The 21,302-nt window shown below is 41.3% G+C and overlaps 1 protein-coding gene across 1 annotated transcript; it reads left to right on the forward strand.

Annotated features, from left to right (window-relative positions):
* Positions 1 to 19,095: 19,095 nt before the first annotated feature.
* On the forward strand, positions 19,096 to 20,261 carry LOC143016446 (carbohydrate sulfotransferase 12-like). The gene is made up of 4 exons (XM_076170794.1): positions 19,096 to 19,287; positions 19,402 to 19,545; positions 19,639 to 19,946; positions 20,024 to 20,261. Exons 1-4 carry the CDS (start codon positions 19,096 to 19,098, stop codon positions 20,259 to 20,261), a joined length of 882 nt encoding a protein of 293 aa, XP_076026909.1.
* Positions 20,262 to 21,302: the final 1,041 nt, after the last annotated feature.

Here is a 21,302-nt window from a genome sequence, read left to right on the forward strand (position 1 = left end):
TTAACATTTCATAGTCACGTCAAATGAAATGTTATTGGATGTTATTAATGTTACACACATTTGTTTCCTGGTATGCTGCTGCCTGCTCATATATCACGTGTTTTGGGAGGCAGTGGCTCAGTGGGTAGTGCTTCTGCTTGGGAACTGGAGGGTCCCTGGTTCAAGCCCTGCCGAGGTGCCCCTAAGCAAGGCACTGAACCCTCAATTGCTCCCCCCTCTGCAAAGGGTGGTAATGTAATGTAAGTCGCTTTGGATAGAAGCGTCTGCCAAATGATCGTAATGTAATGTTTTCACTCATCACAATCAGTCAGCCTATGTACTACATATGATTGATTGTACAGCTGTACTTCCTACATTTGATTTCCTATGAAAGGAAATTGTGGAAGTTTATTTCAAAGGTAATGAAAGTGAAGATCTGGCGTTTTCTTTTGAGTAAGTAAAACAAGCAAACAAGTCAAAACACACGCAGGCACGCAGGCATGCAGGCACGCAGGCACGCAGGCACGCAGGCACGCAGGCACGCAGGCACGCAGGCACGCAGGCACACACACACACACACACACACACACACACACACACAGAAAGTCCATTTCATTGGCAAATTGGAGGAAACCCAACAGAAACTGGAAAATGTGAAGGAGGCCCTCAACATGCTGTGGATGAAGCAGGAGCTGTAAAGATTTCTTGCGAGTGAAAGATGAATTCGGCAAAATATGCACCAATATTTGTCATTAGTCATGTTTGAGTACAAAATAAGGTCCAGTTCAGTAATGCCCATTTTAACAAGACAAATTTCTCTTTTGCTGTGTTCTTCTTTTGTTTTCCATAGAACACAAACAGCTTTCTGATCATTGGTTGATCATTCGTCTTGCTATATCTCTGTTGTTTCATTTGATCGAAGAATTTTCTGTAACAAATTTTGAGGCATAACAATAATAAAGTGAGTAAAATCAGGCTGTTGAGCTGTGACTCTTACTTCTGTTTCAATGAATCAATGGAATGTCTGCTGAGTCTTGGAGGCCAGGGGTCAGGTGGGGGCCAGGTGGGGGATGCTGTTCATCGTTACCTCTGGCCCTAGAAAGAAACATGGTTCTTCTAAAAACGCTAGAACAATAATGTGTATATGTTCACATGTACTATATACAGACTACCAGTCAGGTATCCTATTGACCTGGCATGGTTCTGAACATTTTCTCTTGGTTGGACACAGAATCTAGTATTGAGTATCTGCTTAGTTTCTTTGTTTTTTAGTGCAGTCTGCAAACGAATCCAGCATCATTATCACACGGCCGACTGGAGAGAGCTGACTGTTGATAATCAACATTATACATTGTACTGTTGGGGCGTAAAAACTTAGCCAAAATCTTTGAATAATAGGAAGAACAGGAACTTGTGGCAGGAAATGAGCCTCCTGTTGTCAGAATCTCTCTCTCTCCCTCAGGCTTCTCCTGTATCATTGTTTACACAGACAAGTCTTATTGACAGGCACAGCTTACTGGAAAAGAAGTTGATCAGACTCATCAAACTCAAGTGCCAATGTTTCCGCCCTCCTTAGTGATTTTTGTGAGCACCACATTTCTTGGAAAGTCATGTTGACAGTACTGTTCTGTCATTTCAAACTAAATGAAAGTAAAGAGTCACCCATCACTGTTTGGATCCAGGTGAGGTCAGAATGTTTGCATGCTTCACAACTGAAACACTTGAGAACTTGTTGTCTGAGCAACAGCTGCAGTATTAATCGCCCCTCGTCTTCTCTCTAAGTACAAACAGATGTTTTACCGTAGTTTCACAAAAAAACCATCCTATATAAAGGGGCAGAACAAGTGTTTCGGGAGAGATTCATATTGGCTTTGGAACCTCTCACAGGCAATCCATGGTGCTCGTTTTGATGCTGTATTTCTTTGTAATAAACCTTTTTCATACAAGCAAGACAGTGTCAGCGGAGATTCCTTCTTCATCTTCACATCATCGCTATCGAATAAGCAACACTAACGTCTGGGGTCTCTCAACCTGCATCAGACAAACAGCCCCGACAGCCTTTGTCAGATTTACGGTGTATATGTGCATATGATTGTACAGCTGTATTTCCTACATTTAAATTCATATGACGGGAAACTGTGGAGGTTTATTTCAAAGGTAATGAAAGTGAAGAACAGCCGTTTTCTGCTGAGTAAGTGAAGAACCAGTTTGAAACACACCCTTCACCACCTACACACTATAAATAGCGTCTCTGTCCTCTGCTCATTACACCTCATCACACCTGCAGCTCTTTGTGTTCCAAACAACGGTAAGACACACACAAATATCACTTCACCCCAATTTTATAATTATTTTAAATACAAATGGGTAAGAAAGTCAACTTCTGAGCAAGGTTTATTGATATAGCATTTATATTATATAAATACACTGTATTTGTGTTAGTGTGTGTAGTTTGAATGGCTCAGAAAGGAAATAATATGAAGAGAGAACTGAACAGGTTGATAATCAGAATCAGAAGAGCTTTATTGGCGAGTAAGTTTTCACTTACATCACACTGCTCTCTTCTCCTCCGTTGCTGCACAGCTGAACTGATCCTCCACCCAGAGCAATAATGGCAGCCTCCCTCAGACGTCTGTATCCCATCATCGGCCTGCTCGGTCTGCTGTACTCTGCTGAGTCGATGCACCCACTGGACAGAGAGAAACTGGTGAATACCTTATCTGATACCTTCCTTCTATGTTTGCCTCTGCTAGAGTTGTGGTAATGAGTTATAGTTTAGCAATATCACTACTATCAGGCCATTTACACATTACCTTATGATCAGTCTTATAATTTCTAAACTGTGATGAATGGAAGCAGTACATTTCCTGGATTACAACAGAATTGATTGTATGCAACATCAATTGACAACTTAATAGATTGTTTCGCTGTTCTGAATAGTTCCCCATAAAACAACATAGTTGACTAGGGTTGCACCATGTTATGCTGTTTTCCTGTAACTGTCACTATATTCTCGCGGGTGTTTTCTGGTCATAGTGACAGCAGTGTGTGACTAAATTAGGCGCTCACCTCCTGTTTGCATTACAAAAACATATTCATCTCTGAATTCTGACAGGAGCATTCCAGGATGGAACTTCAAAAGCTGGAGCAACGGGTAAACGCTTTCAAGGTGAGTCAGTGATTCTCTGTGATTAAAACCTAAATCTAGGCACTGATACCCATTTCATACGCCTGCTCTTCACTCTCCTCCCTTCAGGCTTACTATGAGCTGGAGTATGCTTCCATTCACAACCTGGCGTCAAGATATGAGGGCTGTGTGAAGGCCATGAAGCAAACTGACATTTGGCCTGAAACACAGATTGAGTTGTTGGAGAACATGGTGATGACAACCAAGGGGATGACTGAGAAGGACTATGAGGACACAATGATGTTATTTCAGATGACTGAACAGAGGATTGCAGAATTAAGGTTGGCTTTGCAGATGGCTGAGATGATGGATCACGAGAATGGTTGTCAACAGGCACATTGCCAACATCCCTACTCTCCAGCTCGGCTGCATTTACCTCTAAATGTTTGACATTATGTGTTATATTCCAACACCAGACAGCATGTTCACCCTTTTGTTGAGCTGATGCTCACCCATGTCTCCTCAGATGCACCCAATGCCTTTTGAAACCACAGACAACATCTCGGTTCAATGTGTTCCAGACAGCCTAGCTTCACTTCTTCATGTAGCCAAACATCAGAATAACAGCTGATGTGTGTGTTCTGTAATTGCTTCTTACGTTAAATAAAGTTTTTAGATTTTTCATTCAATTTTTCATTCAATTTTTCATTCATTTTTCTTTTGAGTAAGTGAAGAACCAGTTTGACGCAAACAAGTCAAAACACACGCAGGCACGCAGGCACGCAGGCACGCAGGCACGCAGGCACGCAGGCACGCAGGCACGCAGGCACGCAGGCACGCAGGCACGCAGGCACACACACACACACACACACACACACACACACACACAGAAAGTCCATTTCATTGGCAAATTGGAGGAAACCCAACAGAAACTGGAAAACGTGAAGGAGGCCCTCAACATGCTGTGGATGAAGCAGGAGCTGTAAAGGTTTCTTGCGAGTGAAAGATGAATTCGGCAAAATATGCACCAATATTTGTCATTAGTCATGTTTGAGTACAGAATAAGGTCCAGTTCAGTAATGCCCATTTTAACAAGATAAATTTCTCTTTTGCTGTGTTCTTCTTTTGTTTTCCATAGAACACAAACAGCTTTCTGATCATTGGTTGATCATTCGTCTTGCTATATCTCTGTTGTTTCATTTGATCGAAGAATTTTCTGTAACAAATTTTGAGGCATAACAATAATAAAGTGAGTAAAATCAGGCTGTTGAGCTGTGACTCTTCCTTCTGTTTCAATGAATCAATGGAATGTCTGCTGAGTCTTGGAGGCCAGGGGTCAGGTGGGGGCCAGGTGGGGGATGCTGTTCATCGTTACCTCTGGCCCTAGAAAAAAACATGGTTCTTCTAAAAACGCTAGAACAATAATGTGTATATGTTCACATGTACTATATACAGACTACCAGTCAGGTATCCTATTGACCTGGCATGGTTCTGAACATTTTCTCTTGGTTGGACACAGAATCTAGTATTGAGTATCTGCTTAGTTTCTTTGTTTTTTAGTGCAGTCTGCAAACGAATCCAGCATCATTATCACACGGCCGACTGGAGAGAGCTGACTGTTGATAATCAACATTATACATTGTACTGTTGGGGCGTAAAAACTTAGCCAAAATCTTTGAATAATAGGAAGAACAGGAACTTGTGGCAGGAAATGAGCCTCCTGTTGTCAGAATCTCTCTCTCCCCCTCAGGCTTCTCCTGTATCATTGTTTACACAGACAAGTCTTATTGACAGGCACAGCTTACTGGAAAAGAAGTTGATCAGACTCATCAAACTCAAGTGCCAATGTTTCCGCCCTCCTTAGTGATTTTTGTGAGTACCACATTTCTTGGAAAGTCATGTTGACAGTACTGTTCTGTCATTTCAAACTAAATGAAAGTAAAGAGTCACCCATCACTGTTTGGATCCAGGTGAGGTCAGAATGTTTGCATGCTTCACAACTGAAACACTTGAGAACTTGTTGTCTGAGCAACAGCTGAGTATTAATCGCCCCTCGTCTTCTCTCTAAGTACAAACAGATGTTTTACCGTAGTTTCACAAAAAAACCATCCTATATAAAGGGGCAGAACAAGTGTTTCGGGAGAGATTCATATTGGCTTTGGAACCTCTCACAGGCAATCCATGGTGCTCGTTTTGATGCTGTATTTCTTTGTAATAAACCTTTTTCATACAGCCAAGACAGTGTCAGCGGAGATTCCTTCTTCATCTTCACATCATCGCTATCGAATAAGCAACACTAACGTCTGGGGTCTCTCAACCTGCATCAGACAAACAGCCCCGACAGCCTTTGTCAGATTTACGGTGTATATGTGCATATGATTGTACAGCTGTATTTCCTACATTTAAATTCATATGACGGGAAACTGTGGAGGTTTATTTCAAAGGTAATGAAAGTGAAGAACCAGTTTGAAACACACCCTACACCACCTACACACTATAAATAGCGTCTCTGTCCTCTGCTCATTACACCTCATCACACCTGCAGCTCTTTGCGTTCCAAACAACGGTAAGACACACACAAATATCACTTCACCCCAATTTTATAATTATTTTAAATACAAATAGGTGAGAAAGTCAACTTCTGAGCAAGGTTTATTGATAAAGCATTTATATTATATAAATACACTGTATTTTTGTTAGTGTGTGTAGTTTGAATGGCTCAGAAAGGACATAATATGAAGAGAGAACTGAACAGGTTGATAATCAGAATCAGAAGAGCTTTATTGGCGAGTAAGTTTTCACTTACATCACACTGCTCTCTTCTTCTCTGTGCCTATACAGTTGAACTAACTCTTCATCCTGAGCACCGATGGCAGCCGCAGCCTGGGTCAGATCCACCAGAGGCCTGTGCCTGATACTCAGCCTGCTGAGCCTCATTTACTCTGCAAATGCCCAGTTGAGCAAGGATCAACTGGTAAAGAAATAGCTACACACCCTTCCTTTGCAATTCAAAACTATTTCACATTTATTGTATATGTCATTTAGAGGCCTGGCGTGCTGGATAACAAGTGATATTTCCTTCATTTTGATTTTTATAAAGACTTGTGGTGTAAAGAGTTCCCAACTGGGACCCTCCTATCCCTCCTCTTCTCTCAGATGGCCTTTTTAATTTTAACCACAGTTCTGTTGACACACATTGTGCTTTACATGATTACTCAAACATTACGTTTGAATGATTAAACTTAACACATATGATCTAATATAATATTCTATTTGTCACAACAGTTATTTATTGTGTTTGAAGTGTGATCCTCCTTAACATGTCACAAATTTGTTAAATTCTCATGTTGGAATTGTAGGAAAAGCTCATGGCAAACATCCAGAATCTAGAGCAGAGAACAGAATCTGTAAAGGTGAGTCAGACAGGTCGTATACTGCACAGTGGCTCACAAATGTATTTCAAAGTGTAACAACAAATGCATTTATTTCCCCCATTAGGCAGCTCACCAGGCCGATGAGTTTGAATATGAAGCATCTATGACTGAATATAAACGAATCTTGAGCTCTTTGATGCAAACGCTGGAGAGAACAGCACCTGAGTTTGAGCCGCTGCAGGACTTTCTGCCTCAGATGGGGGTCTTCTTGCAGAAAGTCCTGCTTTACATGGAGAAAACTGACACAGATTTCATTGGCAAATTGGAGGAAACCCAACAGAAACTGGAAAACATGAAGAAGGTCCTCAACATGATGTGGATGAAGCAGGAGCTGTAAAGGTTTCTTGCGAGTGAAAGATGAATTCGGCAAAATATGCACCAATATTTGTCATTAGTCATGTTTGAGTACAGGATAAGGTTGATTAGATTCAGTAATGCCCATTTTAACAAGATAAATTTCTCTTTTGCTGTGTTCTTCTTTTGTTTACCATAGAACACAAACAGCTTTCTGATCATTGGTTGATCATTCGTCTTGCTATATCTCTGTTGTGTCATTTGATCGAAGAATTTTCTGTAACAAATTTTGAGGCATAACAATAATAAAGTGAGTAAAATCAGGCTGTTGAGCTGTGACTCTTCCTTCTGTTTCAATGAATCAATGGAATGTCTGCTGAGTCTTGACGGCCAGGTGGGGGGTCAGGTGGGGGTCAGGTGGGGGTCAGGGGATGTGTGCAGTATCTAGTTTGTCACAGTGATATTGATTATTATGAATTCTCTTACATGAGCACATTTCTACTTTTCTTTAATGTGCTTCAAAGAACTTTCTGTTGGTATAACTTATGATTACATGTACACATCAACATTTCTGCTTGATCTAGCTATTGGGGGAAGTGGGGGGGGGGGGTTGCAATGACAACAAAGAGGAAGTTGAGCTGAGCAGTCTGGAACACATTGAGCTGAGCTGCGGTTAAAGGAGAGACATGGGTGAACGTAAAAGGAACGTTCAGGCAAACATGCTGTTCATCGTTCCCTCTGGCCCTAGAAAAAAACATGGTTCTTCTAAAAACGCTAGAACAGAAATGTGTACATGTTCACATGTACTATATACAGACTACCAGTCAGGTATCCTATTGACCTGGCATGGTTCTGAACATTTTCTCTTGGTTGGACACAGAATCTAGTATTGAGTATCTGCTTAGTTTCTCTGTTTTTTAGTACAGTCTGCAAACGAATCCAGCATCATTATCACACGGCAGACTGGAGAGAGCTGACTGTTGATAATCAACATTATACATTGTACTGTTGGGGCGTAAAAACTTAGCCAAAATCTTTGAATAATAGGAAGAACAGGAACTTGTGGCAGGAAATGAGCCTCCTGTTGTCAGAATCTCTCTCTCTCCCTCAGGCTTCTCCTGTATCATTGTTTACACAGACAAGTCTTATTGACAGGCACAGCTTACTGGAAATGAAGTTGATCACACTCATCAAACTCAAGTGCCAATGTTTCCGCCCTCCTTAGTGATTTTTGTGAGTACCACATTTCTTGGAAAGTCATATTGACAGTACTGTTCTGTCATTTCAAACTAAATGAAAGTAAAGAGTTACCCATCACTGTTTGGATCCAGGTGAGGTCAGAATGTTTGCATGCTTCACAACTGAAACACTTGAGAACTTGTTGTCTGAGCAACAGCTGCAGTATTAATCGCCCCTCGTCTTCTCTCTAAGTACAAACAGATGTTTTACCGTAGTTTCACAAAAAAACCATCCTATATAAAGGCGCAGAACAAGTGTTTCGGGAGAGATTCATATTGGCTTTGGAACCTCTCACAGGCAATCCATGGTGCTCGTTTTGATGCTGTATTTCTTTGTAATAAACCTTTTTCATACAAGCAAGACAGTGTCAGCGGAGATTCCTTCTTCATCTTCACATCATCGCTATCGAATAAGCAACACTAACATCTGGGGTCTCTCAACCTGCATCAGACAAACAGCCCCGACAGCCTTTGTCAGATTTACGGTGTATATGTGCATATGATTGTACAGCTGTATTTCCTACATTTAAATTCATATGACGGGAAACTGTGGAGGTTTATTTCCAAGGAAATGAAAGTGAAGAACAGCCGTTTTCTTCTGAGTAAGTGAAGAACCAGTTTGAAACACACCCTACACCACCTACACACTATAAATAGCGTCTCTGTCCTCTGCTCATTACACCTCATCACACCTGCAGCTCTTTGCGTTCCAAACAACGGTAAGACACACACAAATATCACTTCACCCCAATTTTATAATTATTTTAAATACAAATAGGTGAGAAAGTCAACTTCTGAGCAAGGTTTATTGATAAAGCATTTATATTATATAAATACACTGTATTTTTGTTAGTGTGTGTAGTTTGAATGGCTCAGAAAGGAAATAATATGAAGAGAGAACTGAACAGGTTGATAATCAGAATCAGAAGAGCTTTATTGGCGAGTAAGTTTTCACTTACATCACACTGCTCTCTTCTTCTCTGTGCCTATACAGTTGAACTAACTCTTCATCCTGAGCACCGATGGCAGCCGCAGCCTGGGTCAGATCCACCAGAGGCCTGTGCCTGATACTCAGCCTGCTGAGCCTCATTTACTCTGCAAATGCCCAGTTGAGCAAGGATCAACTGGTAAAGAAATAGCTACACACCCTTCCTTTGCAATTCAAAACTATTTCACATTTATTGTATATGTCATTTAGAGGCCTGGCGTGCTGGATAACAAGTGATATTTCCTTCATTTTGATTTTTATAAAGACTTGTGTGGTTTAAAGAGTTCCCAACTGGGACCCTCCTATCCCTCCTCTTCTCTCAGATGGCCTTTTTAATTTTAACCACAGTTCTGTTGACACACATTGTGCTTTACATGATTACTCAAACATTACGTTTGAATGATTAAACTTAACACATATGATCTAATATAATATTCTATTTGTCACAACAGTTATTTATTGTGTTAGAAGTGTGATCCTCCTTAACATGTCACAAATTTGTTAAATTCTCATGTTGGAATTGTAGGAAAAGCTCATGGAAAACGTCCAGAATCTAGAGCAGAGAACAGAATCTGTAAAGGTGAGTCAGACAGGTCGTATACTGCACAGTGGCTCACAAATGTATTTCAAAGTGTAACAACAAATGCATTTATTTCCCCCATTAGGCAGCTTACCAGACCGATGAGTTTGAATATGAAGCATTTATGACTGAATATAAACGACTCTTGAGCTCTATGATGCAAATGCTGGAGAGAATAGCACCTGAGTTTGAGCCGCTGCAGGACTTTCTGCCTCAGATGGGGGTCTTCATGCAGAAAGTCCGGCTTTACACGGAGAAAACTGACAGAGATTTCATTGGCAAATTGGAGGAAATCCAACAGAAACTGGAAAACATGAAGAAGGTCCTCAACATGCTGTGGATGAAGCAGGAGCTGTAAAGGTTTCTTGCGAGTGAAAGATGAATTCGGCAAAATATGCACCAATATTTGTCATTAGTCATGTTTGAGTACAAAATAAGCTCCAGTTCAGTAATGCCCATTTTAACAAGATAAATTTCTCTTTTGCTGTGTTCTTCTTTTGTTTACCATAGAACACAAACAGCTTTCTGATCATTGGTTGATCATTCGTCTTGCTATATCTCTGTTGTTTCATTTGATCGAAGAATTTTCTGTAGCAAATTTTGAGGCATAACAATAATAAAGTGAGTAAAATCAGGCTGTTGAGCTGTGACTCTTCCTTCTGTTTCAATGAATCAATGGAATGTCTGCTGAGTCTTGAAGGCCAGGTGGGGGGTCAGGTGGGGGTCAGGTGGGGGTCAGGTGGGGGTCAGGGGATGTGTGCAGCATCTAGTTTGCCACAATGATATTAATAATTATGAATTCTCTTACATGAGCACATTTCTACTTTTCTTTTATGTGCTTCATAATTTGCAAGAGTACAACAGTGCAGAACATTTACGTTACATTTTTGCAATTGGTTGCAGTCACTTTAAGAGTCTCAGGATGTCAGTAAGAGGAAGTTACACAGACTCTGATAGCTGCTGTGATATTGTTGGATCTTTATTGTATCAGCATCATCCAGCAACATCAGCATATATCTTCTGCCTTTGGTAGCATTGTGGGTATGTATTGATTGTTTATTATTGATTAATTATTAATTATGAAGTTTGGCAATGACAACAAAGGGGAAGTTGAGCTGAGCAGTCTGGAACACATTGAGCTGAGCTGCGGTTGAAGGTGTAGGATGCATCTGGAGAGACATGGGTGAACGTAGAAGGAACGTTCAGGCAAACATGCTGTTCATCGTTCCCTCTGGCCCTAGAAAAAAACATGGTTCTTCTAAAAACACTAGAACAGAAATGTGTACATGTTCACATGTACTATGTACAGACTACCAGTCAGGTATCCTATTGACCTGGCATGGTTCTGAACATTTTCTCTTGGTTGGACACAGAATCTAGTATTGAGTATCTGCTTAGTTTCTTTGTTTTTTAGTACAGTCTGCAAACGAATCCAGCATCATTATCACACGGCCGACTGGAGAGAGCTGACTGTTGATAATCAACATTATACATTGTACTGTTGGGGCGTAAATACTTAGCCAAAATCTTTGAATAATAGGAAGAACAGGAACTTGTGGCAGGAAATGAGCCTCCTGTTGTCAGAATCTCTCTCTCTCCCTCAGGCTTCTCCTGTATCATTGTTTACACAGACAAGTCTTATTGACAGGCACAGCTTACTGGAAATGAAGTTGATCACACTCATCAAACTCAAGTGCCAATGTTTCCGCCCTCCTTAGTGATTTTTGTGAGTACCACATTTCTTGGAAAGTCATGTTGACAGTACTGTTCTGTCATTTCAAACTAAATGAAAGTAAAGAGTTACCCATCACTGTTTGGATCCAGGTGAGGTCAGAATGTTTGCATGCTTCACAACTGAAACACTTGAGAACTTGTTGTCTGAGCAACAGCTGCAGTATTAATCGCCCCTCGTCTTCTCTCTAAGTACAAACAGATGTTTTACCGTAGTTTCACAAAAAAACCATCCTATATAAAGGGGCAGAACAAGTGTTTCGGGAGAGATTCATATTGGCTTTGGAACCTCTCACAGGCAATCCATGGTGCTCGTTTTGATGCTGTATTTCTTTGTAATAAACCTTTTTCATACAAGCAAGACAGTGTCAGCGGAGATTCCTTCTTCATCTTCACATCATCGCTATCGAACAAACAACACTAACATCTGGGGTCTCTCAACCTGCATCAGACAAACAGCCCCGACAGCCTTTGTCAGATTTACGGTGTATATGTGCATATGATTGTACAGCTGTATTTCCTACATTTAAATTCATATGACGGGAAACTGTGGAGGTTTATTTCCAAGGAAATGAAAGTGAAGAACAGCCGTTTTCTTCTGAGTAAGTGAAGAACCAGTTTGAAACACACCCTACACCACCTACACACTATAAATAGCGTCTCTGTCCTCTGCTCATTACACCTCATCACACCTGCAGCTCTTTGCGTTCCAAACAACGGTAAGACACACACAAATATCACTTCACCCCAATTTTATAATTATTTTAAATACAAATAGGTGAGAAAGTCAACTTCTGAGCAAGGTTTATTGATGTAGCATTTATATTATATAAATACACTGTATTTTTGTTAGTGTGTGTAGTTTGAATGGCTCAGAAAGGAAATAATATGAAGAGAGAACTGAACAGGTTGATAATCAGAATCAGAAGAGCTTTATTGGCGAGTAAGTTTTCACTTACATCACACTGCTCTCTTCTTCTCTGTGCCTATACAGTTGAACTAACTCTTCATCCTGAGCACCGATGGCAGCCGCAGCCTGGGTCAGATCCACCAGAGGCCTGTGCCTGATACTCAGCCTGCTGAGCCTCATTTACTCTGCAAATGCCCAGTTGAGCAAGGATCAACTGGTAAAGAAATAGCTACACACCCTTCCTTTGCAATTCAAAACTATTTCACATTTATTGTATATGTCATTTAGAGGCCTGGCGTGCTGGATAACAAGTGATATTTCCTTCATTTTGATTTTTATAAAGACTTGTGTGGTGTAAAGAGTTCCCAACTGGGACCCTCCTATCCCTCCTCTTCTCTCAGATGGCCTTTTTAAATCTAACCACAGTTCTGTTGACACACATTGTGCTTTACATGATTACTCAAACATTACGTTTGAATGATTAAACTTAACACATATGATCTAATATAATATTCTATTTGTCACAACAGTTATTTATTGTGTTAGAAATGTGATCCTCCTTAACATGTCACAAATTTGTTAAATTCTCATGTTGGAATTGTAGGAAAAGCTCATGGAAAACGTCCAGAATCTAGAGCAGAGAACAGAATCTGTAAAGGTGAGTCAGACAGGTCGTATACTGCACAGTGGCTCACAAATGTATTTCAAAGTGTAACAACAAATGCATTTATTTCCCCCATTAGGCAGCTCACCAGGCCGATGAGTTTATATGGGAAGCATTTATGACTGAATATAAACGACTCTTGAGCTCTATGATGCAAATGCTGGAGAGAATAGCACCTGAGTTTGAGCCGCTGCAGGACTTTCTGCCTCAGATGGGGGTCTTCATGCAGAAAGTCCTGTTTTACATGGAGAAAACTGACACAGATTTCATTGGCAAATTGGAGGAAACCCAACAGAAACTGGAAAACATGAAGAAGGTCCTCAACATGCTGTGGATGAAGCAGGAGCTGTAAAGGTTTCTTGCGAGTGAAAGATGAATTCGGCAAAATATGCACCAATATTTGTCATTAGTCATGTTTGAGTACAAAATAAGCTCCAGTTCAGTAATGCCCATTTTAACAAGATAAATTTCTCTTTTGCTGTGTTCTTCTTTTGTTTACCATAGAACACAAACAGCTTTCTGATCATTGGTTGATCATTCGTCTTGCTATATCTCTGTTGTTTCATTTGATCGAAGAATTTTCTGTAGCAAATTTTGAGGCATAACAATAATAAAGTGAGTAAAATCAGGCTGTTGAGCTGTGACTCTTCCTTCTGTTTCAATGAATCAATGGAATGTCTGCTGAGTCTTGAAGGCCAGGTGGGGGGTCAGGTGGGGGTCAGGTGGGGGTCAGGTGGGGGTCAGGGGATGTGTGCAGCATCTAGTTTGCCACAATGATATTAATAATTATGAATTCTCTTACATGAGCACATTTCTACTTTTCTTTTATGTGCTTCATAATTTGCAAGAGTACAACAGTGCAGAACATTTACGTTACATTTTTGCAATTGGTTGCAGTCACTTTAAGAGTCTCAGGATGTCAGTAAGAGGAAGTTACACAGACTCTGATAGCTGCTGTGATATTGTTGGATCTTTATTGTATCAGCATCATCCAGCAACATCAGCATATATCTTCTGCCTTTGGTAGCATTGTGGGTATGTATTGATTGTTTATTATTGATTAATTATTAATTATGAAGTTTGGCAATGACAACAAAGAGGAAGTTGAGCTGAGCAGTCTGGAACACATTGAGCTGAGCTGCGGTTGAAGGTGTAGGATGCATCTGGAGAGACATGGGTGAACGTAGAAGGAACGTTCAGGTAAACATGCTGTTCATCGTTCCCTCTGGCCCTAGAAAAAAACATGGTTCTTCTAAAAACACTAGAACAGAAATGTGTACATGTTCACATGTACTATATACAGACTACCAGTCAGGTATCCTATTGACCTGGCATGGTTCTGAACATTTTCTCTTGGTTGGACACAGAATCTAGTATTGAGTATCTGCTTAGCTTCTTTGTTTTTTAGTACAGTCTGCAAACGAATCCAGCATCATTATCACACGGCCGACTGGAGAGAGCTGACTGTTGATAATCAACATTATACATTGTACTGTTGGGGCATATATACTTAGCCAAAATCTTTGAAGAATAGGAGGAACAGGAACTTGTGGCAGTAAATGGGCCCTGGCCTGGCCTGTACTGCTACATGCAAAGCAGGTTGGTATATCACATATGTATACTCCTCCCAGAGTGTAACGCCTGGGGTCGCTCAACCTGCATGAGACAAACAGCCCCGACAGCCTTTGTCAGATTTACACCTTCTATTCTAGACCAGGGGTGGGGAACCTCCGCCCCCCCGGTCTATCTCGTGTTATAACTCTCTGAATTCTCCGTTGCTGCACAGATGAACTGATCCTCCACCCAGAGCAATAATGGCAGCCTCCCTCAGACGTCTGTATCCCATCATCGGCCTGCTCGGTCTGCTGTACTCTGCTGAGTCGATGCACCCACTGGACAGAGAGAAACTGGTGAATACCTTATCTGATACCTTCCTTCTATGTTTGCCTCTGCTAGAGTTGTGGTAATGAGTTATAGTTTAGCAATATCACTACTATCAGGCCATTTACACATTACCTTATGATCAGTCTTATAATTTCTAAACTGTGATGAATGGAAGCAGTACATTTCCTGGATTACAACAGAATTGATTGTATGCAACATCAATTGACAACTTAATAGATTGTTTCGCTGTTCTGAATAGTTCCCCATAAAACAACATAGTTGACTAGGGTTGCACCATGTTATGCTGTTTTCCTGTAACTGTCACTATATTCTCGCGGGTGTTTTCTGGTCATAGTGACAGCAGTGTGTGACTAAATTAGGCGCTCACCTCCTGTTTGCATTACAAAAACATATTCATCTCTGAATTCTGACAGGAGCATTCCAGGATGGAACTTCAAAAGCTGGAGCAACGGGTAAACGCTTTCAAGGTGAGTCAGTGATTCTCTGTGATTAAAACCTAAATCTAGGCACTGATACCCATTTCATACGCCTGCTCTTCACTCTCCTCCCTTCAGGCTTACTATGAGCTGGAGTATGCTTCCATTCACAACCTGGCGTCAAGATATGAGGGCTGTGTGAAGGCCATGAAGCAAACTGACATTTGGCCTGAAACACAGATTGAGTTGTTGGAGAACATGGTGATGACAACCAAGGGGATGACTGAGAAGGACTATGAGGACACAATGATGTTATTTCAGATGACTGAACAGAGGATTGCAGAATTAAGGTTGGCTTTGCAGATGGCTGAGATGATGGATCACGAGAATGGTTGTCAACAGGCACATTGCCAACATCCCTACTCTCCAGCTCGGCTGCATTTACCTCTAAATGTTTGACATTATGTGTTATATTCCAACACCAGACAGCATGTTCACCCTTTTGTTGAGCTGATGCTCACCCATGTCTCCTCAGATGCACCCAATGCCTTTTGAAACCACAGACAACATCTCGGTTCAATGTGTTCCAGACAGCCTAGCTTCACTTCTTCATGTAGCCAAACATCAGAATAACAGCTGATGTGTGTGTTCTGTAATTGCTTCTTATGTTAAATAAAGTTTTTAGATTTTTCATACATATTTCAACATATTCTGTGTTTCTGTGAATAAATGAGGAATCTCATAAGAGGAAAGAAAAACACAAACCCCAACTAATTAGGCCAGAAACGCCAAGGCTCCTCCCACTCTTCTGAGCACAGAGATCCCCGTGCTCTGGTCTAAAAGATAAAGAACATTCCTTTGGTGAACATTAAGGCTTCTAATACTGTATGAACATCTTCCGCTTTCCTTGACATGTTTGGAAAGAGGGGGAAAGAGAGGAAAGTCAGAAAGTTCCAATCAGGGGGGTAGGATGGGTGATGAACTAGTTGAAAGTGGTCAGTTGCAAGTTGATCTAGTTTGTTCCGCCATTCTGTCACTGTACGTGGAAACCAAAAGAGAAAATGAAGGCTTTCAATTTAGAACCAGATCATCTTTAAAATCCAACAAACAAGGTGAATGATGAAACAATTATTTCAGAAATGATTCTCAATGAATTCTTACACTGCTGCTAATGAGATACTGACATGGGGACAGATGAGATGGTGATACTTGGACTTCTGCTTTCTTTTCTCTGTGCCAGTATCCACATGTGGATTGATTATATAATCTGCTGTAATGGCAGTTCTGCACTCTCACCCTGTATTGGTATGTAACCTTGTAGTTTGCTTTGAATCTCTGTACTCCCATAATGAGCTGACCTTGGTTCGGTTCCTGTCTGATAAACACCAGCTGTGTCTGGGTTTCGATGCACCCACACTGTATTTGCAACAGTTTGTAGTGCACAACAGGCCTTTCTTCTGTGTCCACAGTAGCCGGTTCGAGCCCCTGCCGAGGTGCCCCTGAGCAAGGCACCGAACCCTCAATTGCTCCCCTCTCTGCGAAGGGTGGTAATGTAATGTAAGTCACTTTGGATAAAAGCGTCTGCCAAATGCTCGTAATGTAATGTGTCTGTCATCGAGACTGTTTGTTCAACAAAAGAATGTCTGAAGATCCATAGTATCACATGAAACATTCTGTTCTATAACAGAATGCCCTTTGACTCAAAGTATCATATGTAACTATATGTTTTCATCAGTCTCACTAAAGTCCTTTTGTGACCAACTGCCGTGCAGGCTGTACCAGCTCCTCTTTCTGGTCAAGGCCAGGTTAAGACTGATTTAGGGCTGCTCAGCCCCCACCATCTGCCTCCTCTGGGCACATCGTACTCCCACATAAAGGCACCTCTTTCTACCTCATCTTCGCACTCTCCGGCAGACAGCTTTGCTCTCTGTATTATCTGTGTCTTTGCAGCTTCAAATAAAACAAGACGAACTCTGACTTTCTTTTGGACAACTTTATTCATAGTATTTTTATGCTGAAATTGCCACGACACTATGCTTACTTCGCCAAACTCTGACTGGTCTCTGCTCAACACCGAGGTGCTCCAGAAATCGCCAAGACACTGCCATCCCCCCTTTTATGATAAAGGCATTCACCAGTCATCAACCACAGCATAACATGTGTCACCATGAATAAAGAAAGGTATTAGTAGTAGTAAATGAATCAAAGAGTAATGGGAACAAAAACAGTAAATTAGTAAATTTAGTAATAAAGGCAAAGACAGTTTTCACACAGCTAGAGCAGAACATGAATATTGTGCAGAGTCAATACTGGCATACTGAAGCTGGCACGCCTCCTTATTGCCACTGTTCATATTTGCTCTGTTCTCAGCTTACCTACCATATTATTCTTGACTGGGGACAAAACCTTGGGAATGATACGACATTGTCAAGATCTTGGCAGGATTCGAATGTAGCACTTGGCTCCTACCACTACTGGAGGCAGAAGTAATGTAGTAGACTAATAAATAGTACAGATCACAGTCATACTGCACCAGAATCAGAAGATAACAGACTTGAACAGATGGCAGAAAAGACAGCTTGCAGTATTTTTTATTGAAGAAGGCATTTGACATGACAATGAGCATGTGATGATGAAACACGTAGGAGAAAAGGAAAAAACCCAAATGAGAACATAGAAATGTGATTAACATGTGACTAAGGTGCCAAAGGAAAGAAAGACAGGCCACAGCTAGAGAGGATGACCTCTTTCCTGCAGGTGAAGTTTGCACTGATTGGCTGAGCAGATGTGTGTTGGGTTGGTCGGTGCAGCTAAGCTGGTCTTGTTATAGTTCATACGGTTGATCCAAGATTCCACAAACGAGTCCGGCTGATGGGTGAACACACATGGAGCCATCCACCAACAAATGCAAGTGACTCAACCAATGAATGAAAGAAAAGGTTTGCCCATTTAAAATGTATTTGTGAAATTGTGAATTGTAACAACAAGTAATATTTGTAAATCTTGGTTTATTCATTTGTGAATCACGTTTTATATTTGCAAAACTTGTGATGTGCATTTGTGAAGCGCTGCATGTGACTACGGCTGTATTTTGAAAATGAATTGTGTATTTTTACTCTATAATAACATTCTAATATGAGCATACAATAACACTGTTGCACTTTTCTCCCTCTCTTGTAAGAAGAAAGGGATTGGTACCTGGAAAAGTGAAGTTCAATTCACTGCACCAGTTTTAATGGTGGGCTTGAGTCGATGATGTTTTGCTATTTGGTCCTTCAGATGGACTCAGCTCTGTCTCAGGCCATTGTTGGATGTTAACATTGGTATGTGGATGACGTAGGGCAGCAGACGATCCTGGGCCTGGATCATTCATTTAATACATACAGTCAGTGGACACCAACATTTGGATGGCTGGAAAGAATCTAGATGATTTATTAGAGTCATCAATGGCCTCAAAATAAACTCTTTGTATTTGTGTTGTTCCCTAATTTCACACCGACAGACTGCAGCTACAATGGCAGCAACCAAACACTTCCTTATACCTTTGGGGGTCCTGGGATCCACTTTTGTCGTAATTTTGTCCTCCTACCACTGGAATATGTCACAAGAAAAGAGAGGTACACTACTACCTCTCATAGTAGACAAGGTGTGGTTGGTTTGAACAATGTTTGCCCAGATTTGTATGAAAGGATTTGTGAACAGGAGATGGGACCTCACCTCTGATTACTTCTGGATTATCTTGCATTGCCGCTATCAAACAAATTCATTTCTTAATCTTGGTAGGACTTCAATGAATGAAAATTAAAATGAATCACCTCACCTCACCTTGATGATTATATTTTCACTAGAGAGTCAGCAGCAGCTCCAGGAATCAAGACAGCAGCAGCTGAGAGAAATGTGCTCTTCTGGCAGAGAGAGGTTTACTGGAGGGAAAGAGGATTTACAGGATCTATCTGCCAAAGAACTCGAGAACTTGGTTGTGGATGACAAACATGGTATTATCTACTGTTACATCCCCAAGGTGATGGTGACACACACACACACACACACACACACACACACACACACACACACACACACACACACACACACAGATACGCCTGTGCAGCACATTCACCGGCTTTTTCACCCACAGGTGGCATGTACCAACTGGAAGAGGGTTATGTTTGCCCTGAGACAAGGTGAGCCATATCAAGACCCCCTGTCCATATCTGGGGAGCTGGTCCATCTCCCCACCCAGTTCCTTCTCCTTAACAGCTTCCCCAAACCAGAGATAAAGGTCAGTGCACACCATGACCTATAGGTCTACTTCACATTTGAGTCTTTGTGCTGACAGATAAGTGATTAGTGACAAAGCGTTTCTTGACTGCAGGCCAGGCTGAAGCACTACACCAAGTTCCTGTTTGTTCGGCACCCATTTGTTCGTCTCATCTCAGCCTATCGAGACAAGTTCCTGAATGTCAAAGAGTACTTCTACCAAAACTTTGCCCGGGACATGATGCGTCGTTACAGCGGCCAAGCCTATACACCACGGACAGCGGAAGAGGCGCACGCATCAGGCCTGCATCCATCTTTCTACGACTTTATTCAGTACCTGCTGGACCCACAGACGGAGAGGAATGAACCCTTTGAACCTCACTGGAGGCAGATGTCTCGTCTGTGCCACCCCTGCCTGATACAGTAAGGGTTTAATAATAATTTGATAGTTTGTTAGCTAATGTGTAAAGATGCTGATCCTCCTTTATTCTTCTCCTCAGGTACGACTTTGTAGGACATCAGGAAAATCTACAAGATGATGCTGAACAGCTGCTCAGGATCCTGGGCCTGGAGAACATCAAATTCCCTCCTTCCTATGAAAACATGACATCTTCTAATTCAGTGAAGGACTGGTTTGTAACAGTGCCCCTAGAGGCCAGGAGGGAGCTCTACAAGCTCTATGAGGCAGACTTCAGCCTTTTTGGTTATAGTAAACCTAACATGCTTCTAGATGAGTGACACACACACTCAGTCAAGTAAGAAACCAAAATATGGAGCTCTGAGTTACAAGCAGACATTAGGCCTGCTTTCTCTGAGGAATTATGTGCAATCTGTTTAACTTCAGACATTATTCTGCTTTTAAGGAAGTGATTTTAGTTTAAAACTCTTTCCACAGTTTGGAAATCTTTCTATTTTCATGAAATGTCGGTCCAACACTTTTGCTGCTTACATATAAACATGTACTCAGACAGACATCTAATGAGTTTGAAATGTAACGATCCAAAACACAAAATGTTCTTTTTCCTTTCTTTACTTTGTGTTGATGATTTAAATAAACTTTAATCAAAGCACTGAGCTTACAAACCTACGGGCTACACATGAGGATATGAATGTACAGTGTTCCAGATTCTGGTGAAAGTATAGCTGCCGCTTCAGAGATACGGAGCATCAACTCCGGCCGCAGAGGAAACATCTCCCCTGTTCTCCTCGACCACGATCTGGGAGCTGAACAGGGAAATGTTTACATAGCGCTAATCCAGCTTGTGAAGCGGCGCCGATCAAAAACAACAACCGGGCCGACGAGTCTCAGTAAAAACAAGCAGATGAGAGAGGATACAAACACATGGGGCAATAATGTTATCCTGACGCTCTTTCTCCTGCTGCAATATGAAGAAGTATTGCATCATTCATTTGCCTCGTCGCGCACCCCACTTTGGGAACCACTAGATAATCCATGAGGAACCCAGGGGACTTCAGCATCGTTAGTTTATTAGGTTCCTTGAGGAAGCTGATGCTGATCACCAGGACCTGCTTTACCACTCACTCGCCCACTGTACGTTCATTTTTAAACGTTAATTTAAAAACGATTATGGCCCCTGAGGCAAAAAGTTTGCTCACCCCTGATGTAGACCCAAAATAACCAGAGAGATCTTCCCACTTCAATCTTTACCAAATAAATAATCCTTGTAAACTTTTACACGTTAACAGCTTGTTCAAGAATAAAGGAGCACTTACCCGTTTCAGCTGTGACATCGTCTTGAATTTGTGCTTTCACATTAT

Source organism: Genypterus blacodes, unplaced genomic scaffold, assembly GCF_046128005.1.
Source record: "Genypterus blacodes isolate CSIRO-AG114 ecotype Tasmania unplaced genomic scaffold, CSIRO-AGI_Gbla_v1 ptg000232l_1, whole genome shotgun sequence".
Classification (NCBI taxonomy): Eukaryota; Metazoa; Chordata; class Actinopteri; order Ophidiiformes; family Ophidiidae; genus Genypterus; species Genypterus blacodes.

Coding starts and splice junctions, on each gene's coding strand:
- LOC143016446 (XM_076170794.1), top strand. CDS start 19,096: ATGATTATATTTTCACTAGAGAGTCAGCAGCAGCTCCAGGAATCAAGA. Junction 19,288..19,401: donor TCTACTGTTACATCCCCAAG/GTGATGGTGACA, acceptor TTTCACCCACAG/GTGGCATGTACCAACTGGAA. Junction 19,546..19,638: donor TCCCCAAACCAGAGATAAAG/GTCAGTGCACAC, acceptor TCTTGACTGCAG/GCCAGGCTGAAGCACTACAC.